Source organism: Tetrahymena thermophila (genome assembly GCF_000189635.1).
Source record: "Tetrahymena thermophila SB210 genomic scaffold scf_8254584, whole genome shotgun sequence".
Classification (NCBI taxonomy): domain Eukaryota; phylum Ciliophora; class Oligohymenophorea; order Hymenostomatida; family Tetrahymenidae; genus Tetrahymena; species Tetrahymena thermophila.
Genome location: NW_002476355.1, coordinates 411,608 through 430,164, shown reverse-complemented (window position 1 = coordinate 430,164; position 18,557 = coordinate 411,608). Strand labels below are relative to the sequence as shown.

General features: G+C 21.0%; 5 protein-coding genes across 5 annotated transcripts; all 5 read right to left on the bottom strand. All coding sequences in view use genetic code 6, as the record gives it.

Moving 5' to 3' along the window:
- Positions 1-855: 855 nt before the first annotated feature.
- Positions 856-3,728, bottom strand: TTHERM_01212890 (NACHT domain protein; the record flags this gene model as incomplete). Its single annotated transcript, XM_001027018.2, has 2 exons — positions 856-965; positions 1,025-3,728. 2 exons carry the CDS (start codon positions 3,726-3,728, stop codon positions 856-858), a joined length of 2,814 nt encoding a protein of 937 aa, XP_001027018.2.
- A 732-nt stretch (positions 3,729-4,460) lies between these two features.
- TTHERM_001212889 (kinase domain protein) lies at positions 4,461-8,688 on the bottom strand (the record flags this gene model as incomplete). Its single annotated transcript, XM_012798483.1, has 18 exons — positions 4,461-4,626; positions 4,774-4,863; positions 5,044-5,133; positions 5,307-5,396; positions 5,539-5,628; positions 5,792-5,881; positions 5,992-6,081; positions 6,235-6,324; positions 6,511-6,600; positions 6,723-6,812; positions 7,022-7,111; positions 7,202-7,291; positions 7,442-7,531; positions 7,694-7,783; positions 7,917-8,006; positions 8,192-8,281; positions 8,541-8,590; positions 8,647-8,688. The coding sequence occupies 18 exons, from the start codon at positions 8,686-8,688 to the stop codon at positions 4,461-4,463; spliced, it is 1,608 nt and encodes a 535-aa protein (XP_012653937.1).
- A 380-nt stretch (positions 8,689-9,068) lies between these two features.
- Positions 9,069-13,851, bottom strand: TTHERM_01213900 (Serine/Threonine kinase domain protein; the record flags this gene model as incomplete). Its single annotated transcript, XM_001027020.2, has 2 exons — positions 9,069-13,459; positions 13,725-13,851. The coding sequence occupies 2 exons, from the start codon at positions 13,849-13,851 to the stop codon at positions 9,069-9,071; spliced, it is 4,518 nt and encodes a 1,505-aa protein (XP_001027020.2).
- A 585-nt stretch (positions 13,852-14,436) lies between these two features.
- TTHERM_01213910 (transmembrane protein, putative) lies at positions 14,437-15,906 on the bottom strand (the record flags this gene model as incomplete). Its single annotated transcript, XM_001027021.3, has 7 exons — positions 14,437-14,560; positions 14,610-14,682; positions 14,741-15,010; positions 15,194-15,371; positions 15,434-15,537; positions 15,604-15,726; positions 15,780-15,906. The coding sequence occupies 7 exons, from the start codon at positions 15,904-15,906 to the stop codon at positions 14,437-14,439; spliced, it is 999 nt and encodes a 332-aa protein (XP_001027021.2).
- Positions 15,907-16,253: 347 nt separating this feature from the next.
- Positions 16,254-18,005, bottom strand: TTHERM_01213920 (signal peptidase subunit protein). The gene is made up of 7 exons (XM_001027022.3): positions 17,791-18,005; positions 17,632-17,722; positions 17,510-17,568; positions 17,374-17,453; positions 16,753-16,836; positions 16,541-16,693; positions 16,254-16,432 (listed from the first exon to the last, which is right to left on the bottom strand). The coding sequence occupies exons 1-7, from the start codon at positions 17,846-17,848 to the stop codon at positions 16,373-16,375; spliced, it is 585 nt and encodes a 194-aa protein (XP_001027022.2). The 5' UTR covers positions 17,849-18,005; the 3' UTR covers positions 16,254-16,372.
- Positions 18,006-18,557: the final 552 nt, after the last annotated feature.

Below are 18,557 nucleotides of genomic sequence, written 5' to 3'. Positions count from 1 at the left end.
GAAAATATTTTATTCTTAAGATAAGTTATTTGATCTTTCTTTAACTTTATTAAAACAATATCATCGATTAATTATTCTTTTATTGAATCACTAAGTGTTTCTTTTTCACTTTGATATTTTTTAATGATCAAGTTTTCAAGTATTTGACATGAATTTTGTTAGTCTTCAAAGGAAGAATTTAAAACAAAGCGCTTCTAAAATTCAAAGTATTTATCTATTTTGAAAAGAGGTATGAAGAAATCTATGGTTTGGATCAAAAGAGAATAAGGTAACGAAATGCTACTAATTATCTAGAATATTTCATCGTGACGATTTTAAATTATTTTTTATTCTTAATCAAAATAGTATGAGAAAAAATTTTTCAGGAGAAATTTCAAAGAATTGACTAAGTTTTTAGAATTTTATATTAAAAGAATTTATATAAAGAGATCTAGAGAAAAGTAATGGAACCTTCCATCTTAGTGAAAGAGAGAGTCTAAATAGCTTATTAAGTTTTCAGCGTTATTTTCTAGTATTTAATAAACATCTGTCTAATCAGTTTTTTGATATTCTAAATTTGTATGATTTTTCATAAATTGAATAAAAGAAAATAATAAATTATGTTTGATTTCTTCTATCGAAGGTATTTTTTAAATTTATTTTATAATATCGCTTTAAAAATACCTAGGAAAGACATTTAATAAGCTAAAATAATATGTTATTAGCTATTCAAGATGTTGAATTTAAACCTGATGGTTTCCATATTATTTAATCAATTAGATTATATCGGTAAATAGCTCGCAGTTAAATTGTTATTATTATTTTTTAATTAAAATATCTGTCTAAGCGATGAGGATTTGTTCTTTTAATTATTAGTCAGAAATATTTGTCAGTAGTTCCATTAGGAATGGTGTTTTAATTGTTTGGCAATTTAATTTGTAAAACTTATAAATTAACTAATCTCTATGGGTTTAATTGTTTGCATACTAAATAATTAAGTTTATATAATTTGGGTATTCTTTAGCTTCTTTTTTTAGACATTGACTGCATTCCAAATTATCTAAAAGGATATTCTTCATTTCATCTGTAAAAGTTCTCCAAATTTGCAAAAAATTTGGAAAATCTAATACGTGATTAGCAACTATTTTTACCAGTTCATGCAGAGTTGCCTAGCCTTGTTTTATGTGGATATAATTTTGACTGTTAAGTTACCTTGCTTAAATAATTATCTCAAAGGCTAAAGGAAGTAAATTTTTTTAGTAATGAAGCAAATACTTTGTCATGCTATTCAAGCATTGATAGAAGCTACTTAAATTGAAGCTATTTAAATATTTAAGAATTAAAATCATTTATTCATGTAAAACTTCTTCATTTTATCTCATAATTAATTCATAATTTTAGCAATAAAAGCAGTCTGCTTGCTAATTCATATCTTCTGATTCAACATTTCTGTCTTGAGTATTCTTAAATTCATCAGAGTTTCTTTTAGATTTAGTAATTTTTTGTAAATTACTTTAATAACTTATTTCTGTTTCAATAATCCAATCAAATATTTTTTAATAATATTTATTGTTAAAATCAAACTAATTTTGTAATTATTTTATAATTATTTTTAATGCAATACTTTTTGTATAAGTCTCTGTCTCCTTTTTGTTTAGTATATCTAAGATACTTTACTCTAAAATATTCTGATCAATATAGGAATAAAAATTAGCCATATTTAAGCCTAATGACTTATTTATCATTTCTTAGACAAACTTATCATTCTATGCTTCATGTGATTAATTAACCTTTAAAAATTAATCAACTTGTTGAATACACTTGAATTATTCTTCTTATTAGTCATTCTAATTTTATATTTTTTAATCCTTTTTTGATTAACTTTTTTAATTAAAATTTATACAGCATTAAATATCTTTTTAACTATTATAATATCTTTCGACAGAATCAACGTCTATTGCAAAATTATAATTTATTATCTAAATTTTAATTTCTCTTAACAAATCTGAGGTGTTATCAAATCCCTCAAGCAGAGACTATATTTTCGAAGATATTATTTGGCTTTTATAACCTGAATGCATTAGTTCATATTTGAATTCATTCAAGTTGAATAAAACAATCAAATCAATAAAAATTTTAATTTAGTTTATGTTAGGAATCGTACTATCGATAATTCTAATTTCGTTTTCTGATGAGTTATTTATATTTCCAATCAATTGCATCAACAGCTTAACTTTTTAGATAATATCGAACTCAAGCATTCCTTCTATATTGCAACTCATTGAATACCAAAATTCGTCTAAAATTGATTAATTTCCCAGATTTATAATAATTTAACTCATAAATTTTAGAACTTGCCGCATTCTCTCTTCATTTCTGTGCTGAGAAATATAACTAATAACATTTTTTTTTTTTTACTTATTTCCACTCTAGAGTTTTTCTACAAGATATTCAGCCGCTAAAAATTCTTAAAACAGCAAATGAGTAAAGCGATATACTTTTTTATCATAAAAGACTTATTTAATTAATCCAAAATTAACAAATTGATCTAAATTTTTAATTAAATAACTCTCATTTTGCTCATTTTCATTATGATTTATTGTAATTGCGTCATCTTTATCAATTTGACTTTCAATTTCTAAAATTTATTCTGTTTAGCATGAATACGCCAACTGCCGAATTAAATCGATTTGAGATAGCTTTTATTCATTTTATGATTAATTTTTTAAACATTAATCTAATTTTTCAAATAACATTTGGAAAAATAGTCTATAGAGCTAATATAATCCATCTATTTTTAAAGATTATAAATTATCTTTAATTAAAGAGACTATTTAGCAAAGCATTGCCAAGTTAGCAGGTATCTAAGATATTTTGTACAATTGTTTATTTTCTATGATTATTTTGTATAGTTAAGCTTAAAGTATTTATTAATCTATGTGGTTTTCAATGTATTAATGTATTTAAAGCTTATTAAAACCGATATTCTCTAAAATTATATCAAATTTATTTTTCCAGTAAATTGAAAGTGTGTTGGTCCTTGAAGTCAAAATGATATTCTGTTAATCAAATATTTACTTCAAAATCAAGCAAACTATATGATCTTCTTAAACAGAAGTAATCTCATTAAAACCATCTATCAAAAGTAAAATTTTATCATTGTACAGCTTGATATCTTCAGGTTGTATTTATTTCTATTGACCTTAATTATTAATCATTAAAGAAACATTTGTATGGATAAGAAATTTGAGAGGATTTATTTAAAACTCCTTAGAATATTTTTAATCAATTATATACTGTTCAGCCCATGTTTAATTCAAAAGAGTTTTAAGGGATATGAAATAAATTTCACTAAACCTGTCACTAAGTATATTTTTTTGGCTCCATTAATGCGCAATGTATTATATTAGTGTTGTTTTACCAGCTCCTGCTTAGCCTTGTATGAGTATCTTGCATTAATAACTTTGCTCAAGCATACAAAAAATATCATCAACTGTATAATATTAATTTTGAGTTCTAAACTAGTCAAGATATCCTGACTTATGATGAGAATTGTCATCAAATATAGCATCTTCCAAGCTAAAATAAAGGGATTATAACTCTTTTTAAGAACTTTTTAAAAAATTTTCTTGTAAGCATGGTATAGCATTTTCTAAATAAGGTATTTATTTCAAAGGATTTGAGAATTCCTCTTTTTAAATTACCTTATTTTCATCATAATCGAACATGCTTATTCTTTTTTCATACATTTCAGATTTTAAAAAACTTTTCTCCTGTTTAGTTGCAAAGTTCTATTAGCATATTTATTTTTATATTTGTGAATCTTTTTGAATTTTTACTTCTTTGTTATTCATTAATTATAAATAAACTTTAATTTAAGCTAATCTCCTTTTTTCTTTAGATTATTTATATTCTAATTATATTTTTATAATATTTGTTTGTTATTAAATATTCTTACTAATTTTTAAATTTAATTAGTTTTTTATAAATGATGCATATATTTTTTAATTATTTGTAATAAGAATATTTTCTTAAAATTTAATCTGATTTAGTTATTATTATAATTTGATCATCTAATTTGCTCAAAAGCACTGTTTTACTCGATTAAGTCATTTACTAAGCATTTTAATTTTTTATTAAAAAAAATAATATAATAATTCAAATAAAAAATTAAAAATAATTTTATTCTTTTAATTAAATTTATTTAGTTCATAATTAAATTTTTATTAAAAATTTTATTCATTTCATTAAATTTAGTTCATAAATAAATTATTTTAACAATATTTAAAAAAATTTTAACTTTTTGATTTAAAGTACTTTTTATATACTCTTATTAAATTCAAATTAAAATTAAAAAATAAATCTAAGATAAGGTATATATAAATATATTTACACATGAATTAACTAACTCAGTATAAAAAAACATCATAGTTATTTATTTATTTATTACACAAGTAATTTATAAATCATAAAAGATAAATTCAAAATTCACTTTCATTTTCTTCTAATTTAATATCTTCTTCATCACTATCTTATGTTTAAAAATAATTTGAAAAACTATTAATAAGATTGAATTGAACTAGTCTTTTCATTTTATGGATTTAAAGGTTTAACTTTTAAAAATAAGCTTTTTTTATATATAATTCCCTTTTATTAAAAAAAAAATTATATTTATTAAAATTAAAAAAATAGAAATCAGATAGATAAAACACAAATTTATTTATTGTTTAGATAATGGTTTATAAACTTTTACTTTTTTTATAAAATGAATATTGAAAACTATTATAAATTTACCATAAAAAAAGCTTCAAAATTAGAATGCTAGTTGATTTTGTTAATTTTGAAATTAAATCTTTGAAGCCTTATTCGCCAATTGTATTGCTACTTTAAAATAAATAAATAAATATAAAAAATTAAAAGTGTTTTATAAATTGTTTTGTTAAATAATTAATCAATAAAATAGATAGATAGAGAGAGCTATGTTAGTTTGAAATTATTTTTTAATTAAATCTAAATAAATTTTTTAAAAAAATATATGATAAAAAATAAATAAATTAAATTTACCATAAATAAAGTGTTAAAAAAGAGAGCTTAGAGCATTTTGCTAATCCAAATCCTAATTCTTATGCACTGAGATGACTAATATTAGTTTTACTTTTGAAATAATTTATAAATTTTAGTTAAAAGAATAAATAAAAATTGAATACAATCAAACAAATATTTCACTTCTCATTTAAAATAAAATGCAAAAAATGTATTTGAAATAGTTGCAAAAAATTTTATAGATTTTTTCAATAAAATAATATTTTTATAAATGATAATTTTACTCTAATGTAAGCTTCAAAGTTGAGAGATTTCTACACTATGCCAAAGCTTAACCAAAATCTTATCCACTTAGATCACTAATTTAATTTTATCTTTTAATAAATTTAAAAATAGAAAATGAAAGTGGTCATACAATCAATTTAAATAATTTTGAATAGATTGAGTATTAAATATTATGTAAAGAAAATTTGAAAGTTTTCTAAAATGATAAATTAAAATAAAATATTAGAATACGAAAAATCAAATGATAAGTTTGAGAGTTGAGAACATTTTTGTAATCCAATTACTAAATTCAATAAACCCTATCCATTAATTAAATTTTCACTATAAATAAAAATATAATTTAATAAATAAATATTTCTTGAAAATTAATAAAAAATATTTTAAAAATAAGCCATAATAAAAAAATAAAGTTGAATATTGATTTAGAATAATTAACAAATTGAAATTTTTTTCCTGGTAATATAAACCAAAAAAACTAAGTTACCATAACTCGATACTCAAGCATTAGAGACTGTTACATCTAGATAAATCTATACCTAAGTCTGATACTCCTTTGCTACTAATTTCATTTCCACTAAAAATTAAGAGATTTAAAATTAAAGAATAACTCATTAAAAAGCAACAATAATTAAATTATTTTACAAAATTTTTTTTAATTTTAATAAAAATATAAACAAAATTAACTTTAAATTAAGAATCAAAGTTGAGAGATTAGCGCAACTTGCTAATTCAGAACTTAGCTATTATATTCTATCATCACCAATTTTATTGTGACTAGAAAAATAAAGAAAGATCTTAAATAAATAACACAACATATTTTAAGCATAAAAAAGTAAAGAATCTTACTATAATAAATAAGTAAGAGAATAAATATGATAAAAAACCCTTCAATTCTAAAAAATTTAAAAAATTTGAATATAAAAATACACTAAATTTAAATCTAAGACTTAAAGATTAATGTTCTAAATTAATCCAAAGAGTAAGCTAGATGTATCCTAATCCCCAATTTTATTGCATCTTTTAAATTTTATTTAAAAATAATTAAAAATAGTAATAATAAACAGTTCAAACGCAAATAAACTAAAAAGTGATCGATAAAAAATAATAAACTTATATAACTACAATTTACTTTAAATAAATCATTTAACTCTAAAATTATTACTTTTGTTATTTTATTAAGATTGAATAATAAATTTAATTTACTCTAAACCTAGAGTCAAAGAATTGAGTTTATTGCATCTTGATAATCCTTCAATTAAGCATGATACCCCTTTACAACGAATTTAAGCCCAACTTTTTACAATTAATTTATTAAACAGCTGTTAAAAAATTATAATTTGACTTTTTTCAATCAAAATTAATTTTATTAATTTCTTAAATTAAGCAAGCAAAGTTTTCAATTAAATTATATTTACCCAAATAAGAGCTTCAAAGTAGAGAGGTTAGTGCATTTGGATAATTCTTAGGCTAAATCTTGTAAACCTTAATCATCAAATAACACTCTACTTTAATTTTAGTTAAGTTGTATGTAGTTTATAATAGATAAAGTTACATGAACAAATAAAACATTTTTTGATTTTATTCAAAAATAAAAACAGAAAAAAAAACTCATAAATAAATTTAAAAATTTGTTTATTTAATTTTTTTATTTTGTTTATAATGAGTAATCAATCAATCATTCATAAAATATTTTTAAAATATTAAATTAATCTACTTAAAATCAAGTTTTAAAGTTGAAATTTAATTAAGTTTAGCTAATCCTGAAACCATGCTTGATATGCCATGAGAACTAATTTTATTGTACCTTTTATTTATTTATTTATTTAATTAATTAATTTATTAAATATTTGATTGTTAAAGAATAAATTTTTTAATTAAACTAATTTTTATTTACTATAAAAAAACTTTCAAAATAGTGAGCTTTTGGCATTTAGCTAAATTATTTCCTAAGCACGATAAACCCTAATCCCCAATTTAATTATCCCTTTAAATAAAATTTACAAATAAAAAAGATAATGTATTGCTTAAATAATAAAAAAGGTATCTTTATTTTGTAAATTTAGGTTTGAAGATGATAATTACATTTATTTAAATGATTTCTTTTCAATTGAACAAATTAAAAAGATAGATTTACATTAAATACAATCTCAAATTTGATAGATTTGTACACTCTCCTAATCTTTGGGCTAAACATGATATACCTTAATCGCTGATTTCATTTTAACTAATAGTAAAATTAAAATTAAATGAAAGATTAATTCTATAAGATTAAATAAAAATTCAAAGTAATTTCTTTCTAATTAAAAAAATTACTAAGCTTTTACATATTTTGAATGATTTTTATTAAAAATTAATTGGATTATTTATTTTATTAAACTAATTGTACTCTAACATTAATAAAAGATTTGAAAGATTGACCAATTTAGATAATGCAGAGCCTAAATTTGTGGAACCTAAATTGCTAATGTTATTGTATCTTTTATAAAATATTGGAATATTATTTTTTATGAATTCTTTATAAAATAAATTAATTTAAAATAATAAATAATTTTAGCTGCTTTGATTGATTGTAAAAAATATAAATAATAAATAAATAATAAAAAATTTACACTAAATTCAGAGTTAATATTTAAATACTAGCACATGTTGCTAATCCAGAAGCAAAAAGTGAAATACCTTCATCACCAATATATCTTTCTCTATTTTATTTTATTTGATAAATTAATTAATAAGGCCATTGTTAAATGATCTATTTTAAAGGTATTATTCAAATAAAAATATTTTTAAATGCATACAAATTGTAAATTCCTTACTTATTTACATTAAAAATCTATTTTTAATACATATTTGATAACTAATAAATTCAATAAACTATTAAGCTTACTATAAATTAAACACGGCTCTTTAAAGATTAGTATATTTTTGTATTCCTTCACCTAAATTGGATCCTTCTTATTAATCTAATGAAGGTTGTCTTGAAAAAAATAATAATTAAAAAAAATTAAAAGTTAAATTTGAAAAGTATCTATTTCAAAAATGAATCAATGTACATATGTATTTCCTCTAACTTCCATAAAAATTAGAGTACTTTATTTCAAAAAATTGATAATAATTTGATCAAAAAATAAATTACAGTTAATTATCAAATACTTTACTAGCAATACAGTAATTTTTGAATTAAATATATTTAAAATTTTAATTAAAAACAAACTAATTAAGTGTATAAAATTTACTATAGATTAATTTTTAGGAAAGTGCAATCATATTATGAGGAGCTTAGAAACTTTTATTTATATAAATTAAAAATTTGAATACTAAAAAGATAAATTTATTAATCACTTCCTAAAGAGTTTTGTAATATTGCTATCTTTGTTATATCATTTTTTTTTTTGTGTAATTGAAATAATGAAAATATTTAATTATTACAACGCAATTAAATTAAAAAATTATAAGATAAATAGAGAAAGCAAATATTTATTTTCATTAATTTATAAATTTTAAATTATGTTTTTATTTATTTATAGTTATTTTTTAGATAATAATATCCTAATAATAAACAAATCTTTTCTATTAGATATATTTTATTATTAAATGAGTTCATCAAAAGAAAAAAATTTTTTATAAAATTTTATTTTTAATTTTCTTACAAACATGTAAAGACAAACAAACAAACAACTTAAGAAATCAGAAAGATACTTATTTACTTACTTACTTACTTACTTACTTACTTACTTACTCATTTTTAATTTAATTTTATTTTATCATAAAGAATTTAATTTTTTCTTGCAAGTTTCATATTAAGAATTGAACTTAATTATTGAGGGATGAGATTATTCATATAAAAATGGCATTATATCTTCAAAATTTTAATAAAATTCAAGGGCTAAAGGTGTATTTCCAAATCCTTGAAAGCAGATTAAAATTCTGTCAATGCAATCTATCATGTCTTAATGTGTTTCTTCGTTTTCATAATAGTCTAAATCCTTCATGGTTTTTAAAGCAGAGTTGTAATAGTTGATGGCAACCTAAAATTATCTAATTTAGTGATAAGCCATACCTAAACCGCTTTAAACAATTGCTACAAATTCGTTTGGATGACTGTAAATATTTATCATAGTAGGAAGGGATTTTTCATAAAAAATAATAGCTTGATCATATTATGCACTTTCAAACAAAACTTAAGCTTGGTAGTTTAGTATTGTTATATAAATTTCTTCTTTTAAATTAAAATGCTCTAAAAGAGAGATTAATTGGTTATTTTTTAAAAACATATCCTCTTATTCTAACTCCTTACTATATTAAAAGGCTGTTTATATATCTTCTATTATATTATTTTTTTATTAATCATCTGTAATTTTTTTACCTTAAACGACTTCAATTACTAAGTCTATAAATTTAAGATAAAAATTATTTTCAGTTTAATCTAATTGAATCATCGTTGTCATCAAATTATTAATGCCTATTTCGAAAATTTAATTTCCATAATCACTAAATTATATAAATACCCTTATAAGTTATGTATAATATAACTCACTTTCCTAGAATTTGTTTGATATAAAGTAAAAATAAGCCAAACCATTTAAGGAAACTATTACTGCCTATCTTTAATCTATATCTAATTCACATAAGTCTTTTTCTTTCGTAGTTTCTAAAAATTTAGTAAAGTAGATTATTGATTGACTTTAATCATAAGTGTCAGGCTAGCAATAGCACATACCAAGCTTAAACAAACAGTATGGGTAAAAAGCCTGATAGAGTGTATGTTTTTTATTATTTAGATTTTCTAATTCTTAAAGAGCCTTTGAGTGGTAAATTATAGATTATTTAAATTAACCTTTATTATCAAAATTAACACCTAAATATGAAAAAGTTTTTATTTTTATAAAACAAGTGTAAAAGTATTAGTTATTTTTAAGTTGCTTTTCAAAAAATTCCTCAAGCTCTAAGAATTCCTTTTCTGCTGATTCAAACTATCCTAATTCGAAATAGCAACAAGCAATTTTGAACTTAGAGTAAGCAAAATTAAAACTTTAATTACGATTTTCTGAAGATTATTGTTTGATATCTTCTTGAAAAAATACCAAAGCTTTCTTGTATTATTTCATATTATAAAAGGATAATCCCAAATTAGCCCACTATCGTTCAAATAATTTTCCTAATTTTAAATTATTAGATATTGTTCTTATAAATTAGATATGATTTATAACAATTGAATCCAAGTTTATTTCAGTAAATATTTGAGTAATAAAGAACAATGATTATAAATAATAATAGCCAAGTGTGAAAAAATCACTTTTATTTAGGTTTTAAGTTTAACTATATTCAACATATTTTTAATAATTCTAAGCATGGACTTTCAAAGAGTAGTAAAAGGATTTACTTATATCATTATGAAAATATTCATAGGCTAAAAAAGTGTATAGTTAACAATTATTCTAAGATTCTGCTCTATCTTCAATTTAATCTAAATACTTAGAAAAATCTACTTTTTTAAACATCTATTATTATAAATATCTAATTGCATTTTCAAACAGTTCTTCATTTTGATGATCTATTTCTTCCGATATCTTCATTAAAAAGCTAGCGATTTTGTAAACAGTCTCACAATTATTTTATTAATTGAAGACTTCTACCAAGCTGTATAAAATTTCTAAAAGAGAAGTTAAATGCTATGAAAATTAAATATTTCCTTGAGTATTTTTGAGTGCAGAAAAATCAGTGTAAATTTTTTCAATTATTTCATTTAAAAGCTGTTATTCTGATTTTTTTTAAATAAGGAGCTGATATCCTCCTTAAAAAAGCTTTAATTAAAACCAAATAAAATGAAATGTGATCAAAGATTTTAAGCTGAAGTTAGTTTCTCTTTCTTAAATAATCTGCTATTTATTTGTTTGCTCTTCAATCCACACAATAAATTTATCTGCGTAGCTTTTTTGTTGCGATTCTACTATTGAATCAGATAAAAGAATTAAAATATCCACACATTCTTTTCTATTATCTTGTTAATCCTGTAACATATTACAAAATATAATATTATTTAGGTCCTTTATGAATTTTGTTTATACTCCTCTAAACTTCTCATATAGCTCTAATACCTGTTAAATAGTTCTACCCAATTAATATATGTCTGCTTTATAGTTTGTAAAGTATTCCTCAATCAACTGCTCAGGAGCACAGTATTTCATCGTGAAACCCTTATTCTCTGCAAGACCGTCTAAGAACTTACTAGAACAACCAAAATCAGAATATATATAATTTCCTTTTCGATTGATTAAAATATTATCTGGTTTAATATCCTAATGAAGTATATTATATGATCTCATTTCTACCAATCCTTACACTAAATCAAAAACTATTTTGAATATTTCTTACTCAGTGAAATTAACATTGTTATTTCTTTTGCTTCTAAGTGTATCTGTAAGACTTCCAGAGCATTTTTCTACAATAAAAACCCCAGTGTATATATCTTCTAAATAGATTGAATCATAATATTTGATAATATTTGATGCTTTTTAAAATTTGTTAACAAGCTCAAATTCTTCCCTTATGTAATCGTAAGTATCTTAATCTGAAGAAACTATTCTTAACACGTATTCCTTTTCTTAATTTGTATCATCTAAATATGTTCCAATAAGAATGTCTGCTTGTCCTCCAGATGTAAGATATTTAGTTATTTTGTATCTTCGTCTATATATTGCAACAAAGATTCTTTCTATGTACTTCTTGTTAGTACATTTTACTTAATTTTTTATTTACTCAATAAGAAATTTGTTTTTAATTATTATTTCTTCATCTTTTAAATCCTCTTCAATAAATTTTTTCTTCAACTCATCGCTTATTTATTGAATTAATTATTTATTGTAATGATTTTATTCGGATTACTTTAAATTTTCAATTGCCTCTTCTAATTAATCTACCTAATTGATTTTAGTCTATTTCGACAGCATTCTAAGTTTATTTTGATTTAAATACTCGTTAAACTTCATAATACTCTTGCTAATTGCCAAATATGCCTTATTCCTATCTATTGTTATAACTTAATCAATTTTCATATAAGTATCTTCTTTTAAAATATCAATATTTTAATCATTTATGACTTCATCAAAATTTTCACTGTCTTCTTCAATATCAATTTTTGTCAAGTCATCTTGCATATTTTGTGCTAGCTTTTCTTAATTTTAATATTAATTAATTTTTTTTTAATGTTTTATTGATGTCTAAGTGAATGATTCCTTTGGCTAACTAAGCATTTATTAAGAAGAATTAAATTATTCTTTTGATTAATTATTTGATTCGTTTGAAGAAGTGAATGAATCTTTTGGTTAATATTTTGATTCGTTTGAAGAGTTGCAAGAATCTTTAGATAAAGCATTTTATTCCTTGGAATTAGTTTATGATGGATAAGAAGAAGTCTATGATTGATTTGAAGAAGTATACGATTTATTTGAAGAAGTATATGATTATTTGGAAGATATTGTATCTGATTGATTGGAAGAATTATATTATTCTTTAGATGATAAAGATAAACTATTTGATTTAGAAGATATTGAATATTCTTAAGTATAGTCCTTTCCATCAGACTAAGAAGACGAAGTAATTTTGCCAATTGATTAAGTACTAAGTTTTTGTTCAATTTCATAGGATTCTGAATTTACTTTTTATACTACAGAATAATCTTTTGAGTTTGCATTTGCAGAAACTTCTTGACTTGATTGAGCTTATATTATTTAATTACTTGCTAGTTTATTAGATTTAATTTCTTCCTATATTTTATTGCTCTGATTTGATCCTTTTGAAGATTTTTTGTGAATAGTAATGTAATTTGATTCTTCTTAACTTTAAAATGTATTTCCTAAGCTACTGTCATTTTTAGATTAAGCAAAATTTGCTTTTTAAATTGTTTTGTCAGATAAATTGCTTAATTAATCAGCTGAGGAATTATTTTAGCTTTTAGATCCCTTTGAAACTGTTTTATCTTTAAAAAAATTTTAAGAACAATTTTCTTCCAAAACAATAAAGCGCTAATTTAAATATTTATCAGAGTCATCTTTCAAATTGTTCATAACAGAGTTTACTAATTCCCATTTATTACTTCTAGGCTATTTCTTTTTATTCAAAATATCTGATATTTCCAAGAGTTATTTTAAATCTTCTTTTGATATTAAAAATATATTTTTTTTATAAATTATGGAAGATAAAAATATAGAAAAAGGTTTATTTTGTTCGTTTTTTGACTGATAAAAATTCATTCAGAAAAATAATTTTTAGTATACTTAAATTGATAGTTTATAAATATAAATAAATAAGAAAATGAAAGCTAATAATTGCCTAATCATGATTATTAATTATATTATGTTTATTTGCACTTTTTAGCTTATTCATAAAACTTCTACTTTGAAATAAATAAAGTTATTTACTCTCGTTTGAACTATAGCTACTTTCATGTTTAAAATTAAAATCAGATTTTTTTCCCTCATCTATCTACCCACTGGTTGCAGAGTTTAAAGATTAATTTTAGATTTATTTCTCTGTTTATTTCGACATTTTTTTTATTCTTTAAGAATATATTAATCTTATATATATATATATTCAAATTATTTTTATTAATTAAATTTCTTTTTATTAAAATCTTTAACTTATTTAATACTATATAAAGCAGTAAATATTTTTGAGATCAAATAAGATTTGCAAAGGTATATTATTTAATTTTTAATTAATAATGTGTCTATATCCATACAAATTTTATTATATCAAAAAATATAATTCAATGAATTTACTAACTCTATTTGTTTTATCTTTTAATATTAAAATCAGTATACCAACCATTCTACAAATTTAAATGCTATAAAAAATTACAACAAAAATATATTTTTGAATAATTTATATTTTTAATTTTTTAATAAAAACAAATAAAACTTTTTATTAAAATTAAATGAAATTCATTTAAAATAAAAAGAATCAATTATGTTTAAAATAAATAAATAAATAATACTCCAAATCCATCCTTGTAAATTAATTTGTGATTTAAAAATGTTAAAAAATGAAAATAGTTAAAAAAGGAATTTTGAAATTGAAATATTTAATTTATTATTTTTACACTAAAATAAATGAAGAGAAATACAATTAAATTCAACGAACACTTAAAATTATATCATCAATTGCATAACTAGCATCACAAGAGTCTTTTTTTAATTCAGAGCCAAAAGTAACTTCTATTTCATTATCACTGTTTAGAAGAATCTTTTCAAATTTACTTTAGCAAAAAATTTAATATTGAAAAAACTAAAATAAAATAAATTTACATATTTATTTAATCAAATTAATCATTTCCACACACTGATACTCCTCTTGAGTTATCTATGCTTTTGCTCCAAACTTATTAATTAATAAAAATTTTATTTCAATTTATTTCACACAATTAAAATTTAAATACTTTGCTTGCCATTAACCTAAACATAAAGCTTTTCTCCTTCCCAATTATCAAAAGCATGAAGAGTTCCACTTAATTTTATCTGAGTGTGTTCTGGCAAATCTTTAAAAACTTTTGTAATTTACTAAGAGGAAACTTTACAATAACCACCATTAAATTTATTTTAAATTAAGTTTTAGCAGCTGTTTTGCTACAATAAACTCCATTATCCACTTTGATTTGCATTATGAGATTCAAAATCTTCATGTTCAATAAGTGACCATTAAGTTTAGCCTAGTTTGCAATATTTAAAAAAATAATTAATTAATTAAAAATGCAGTGAAAACCTAATTGATAACTATTAAATTATTATAAAAGCTGTATGTAGACTGTTACCATAAATTAAATATTTTTTTCTTTATGGTATAAAAATAATTGCATGTAGGAATTCAAAATAATGAAAACATAAAGCTATACCATTGACTTTAAGAGCAGCAATATTAGCTTTATCACCTGCAGTAAGCTTCTTTGTGACAATTTTTCCAGCAATAATAATAGAATCTTCTGAGTTTAATGAATGAATAGAATTAATATAAAGATCATTAGTTTATATGCGAGTAGATTCAGTAGTTTTGCTGTATAAATTTTCAGATATCTTTATTTATAAAATTTAAGTAAAATAATTAGATTTTGTATTATGCATGAGAAATTGATTACTAAAATATTATCTTTTGCAATAACTTTATCAATTTTAGAGTCTTTTTTTACGATCATTTATCCTTAAATGAGAGTATCCTTGTTCATATTTATTATTTTAGCAGCTTTACATTTTATTTTTTTATACAGAAATAGTAAAAAAAGTGTTTTTGTATTGATAACTAAATTACCTGCTTCTTAAGAAGAATCACTCTCCTATCTTATTTCAACAAGTTATTTTTTTAACTACTTTAGGATAGCAAGATTTCCTAATTTTACTCTACTGTTGAATGCATCATTTATGATAATAGCCACTAAATCATAAATTATTTATTAAAATAATTCAATTAATAATTAATTAATTTACATGCTTTTATAGATCCGCTAAGTTTGTTTAGTTTCTAGCTAGGATTTTATGCTGCTTAAACATTTGTAAAGCATAAAAGTGCTAAAAGCACAAAAATTTTTGCTATTGTAATTGTGCTTATTTTCATTTTGTTTTAATAAAGACTTAGCAATTAATTAATAATTCTATTTGTATTAATTATGTTTTGAGATTTATCGTTTTTAATAGTTTTAATAAGATAGTATTATGCATTCAAATTAGTGCTATTAAATACAAAAGATTGAATGAATTAATTAAAAAATTTGTTTTTTTTTGTTTTTTAATTGATTGCTTTTCAATCATAAAATATTAAATAAATATCTAATTAAGGTGATGAAAAACGAATTAATCCAAAAATTTATTCAATTTTCAACAAATTTTTAAATTAGCATTTTCACATTTAAAATTAAAATATTTCCAAAATTAAAAAAATATTTTTTGCAAGAGAATTCAAAATTAATGTTTGCAGATAATTTAAATTCAGAATAATCAAAAACTTAAAAGAAAGCAGTAAATAAAAAGTTTTTTTTTTTACAATATTTATTTAAAATAGTTTTTATTTATAGAAAAAATTTTCAAGGATCTCTTAAGACTAATTAGTTAGGAAGAGTGTAAGGAGCTTCATAGATCTTTTCCTAAAATTTAGAATAAAAAGTAAATAAATAAATAAATATTGATGATAAATTAAAACATATATATGTATTTATTAGAATATTTTTGAACAAAACAATCTAAAAAATTACTCTAAAGATATTTCCGATAATAGGAGTAATTTCAACCCATACTTAGAAGGTTACTTCTTAGCCTAATAAATTGCTGTAGACATCTCTAAGAGCATATTCATGTCTTGAGTTTTTAATGTTAAGCTTGTTTGAAGGTAAATTAACTTTTTCATACTATTATTTAATAAATATTTGAAATTATACAAAGCATTTAACTAATAAAAATGTTATACATATTTTTAAAGAGGGCCATCGAAGACAGTAGGTTACAATTATCTTTAAATGTGAGAATCCCAAATTATGTTTTCAGATAAATACTATTCATATTATTTTTATAAAATATCAATTAGAATTTCTATTTTAATTATTCATTTCTAAGAAGCTAATTTTTTTATTAAACTCTTTGTTATTTTTTAATCAGTAGAGAACTTATCAAAGCATATATCATGCTCAATAAAAATAAGGGATGTGATAAACTCTCAGAAACAACTTCATAAAAAAACTAAATAAATAAACTTTAAAATTATATTGAATAAGCTATAAATACAATATCACATTGCTTATTTATTGAGTTTGTTTTTAGTTATTTCATATTTTTTATTTTGTTATCAAATAAATAAATATTTATAATTTAACATTTGCTTAATATCTTTATATGTTAACTCTGTTGCATATTTAATATTTTATTTATTTTCAGATATTCCAAATTAATAATTAAGCAAGATATAATTATGATAAAATATTTTTATTCAATAAGAAATCAATAGATTCACTTTTTTTTCGTTTTTAAGAATTTATTATTTAAATTTTTTATGAGTAATAAAAAAGATATTTTAAACTTTTTGGTAAATTACCTTTCCATCTTTGCTCTTAAATTATACGTTAAGGTAAACATAAGCGAATTTTGAGTTCCAAGTTAAGTAATTTGTTAAATCTAAAATTATTTTTTTATAAATTTTTAATATTAGCAAAATATCTTTTCAATCATACCAACTCCTATTTCAAAATTAATCCAGCATTCTTGCCATCCTCTTTATTGACTATTAAATCTAATATTGAAAAAAAAAAAAAAATAGTCTTTGAGTTTTTGTGTCTGCAAATATTTATTTTACAATCTCCTAACTTAGTTTACATTAAAGTTAACTACGGGTTCTCCTTTCAAGTGGAACTATCCAATAAAGAGATTTAATCCTGAAAAAACCACTGTTTTCATATTTATTAATTTATTTGAGATATTTTGATTTATTAAATAAAGTATTAGTAATTATTACACAACACCATTCCTGTAAAGAAGGTGATTTGGTTTAATCTATTTGACATATTGTACATTTTATCAAATTAAACACTAAAAATTAATTGCTTTTATATGTCTCTCTTTTGCGAGTCCTTATTTACTTGATTGCTTGCTTGTTGTTTATACAAAGAAACACTTAAATGAATATTAATAATAATTTTCAATTAATACTTATAAATATTATTGTTTTTAATTTGATATTATGGATATCTTTCAATTTGATTACGTGTTAATTCCAAATTTATTTACATTTAATTTTCAATAACTTTATAAAAATGCACTTGATAAATTATTTCATAAAAATGGTTTTAATTTTTTCATTTTAAGTTTTTCAGAATTTCATCATAAAATTGCATAAAATAAAAATATTCCAAGCAAAATAATTTTTTTTTAGACAGAAATTAAAAAAAGTTTGTATTTAAAATTTAGAAATATCTATCTACCTACCTATCTATCTGATCAAAAAAATCAAAATCAAAGCAAAGGAATTTAAGTAATTAAACAAGCAATTAAGTATGCATGTATTCAAGCAAAACAAGGAATTAAATTTTTATTTGTGAGAAATAAAAAATAGATTTATAAATACAAAAATATAGAAATTTATTGCAATATAAATAATGTTACGCTTAATTAATGCTTATTTGTTTAAAATGTTATAAAATTCATATTAGAAAAACTATTGAAATTTTATTAGTATTTTTTTATTTATTTATTTTAGTTTCAACTATTTAGCTGTTGTTTTCA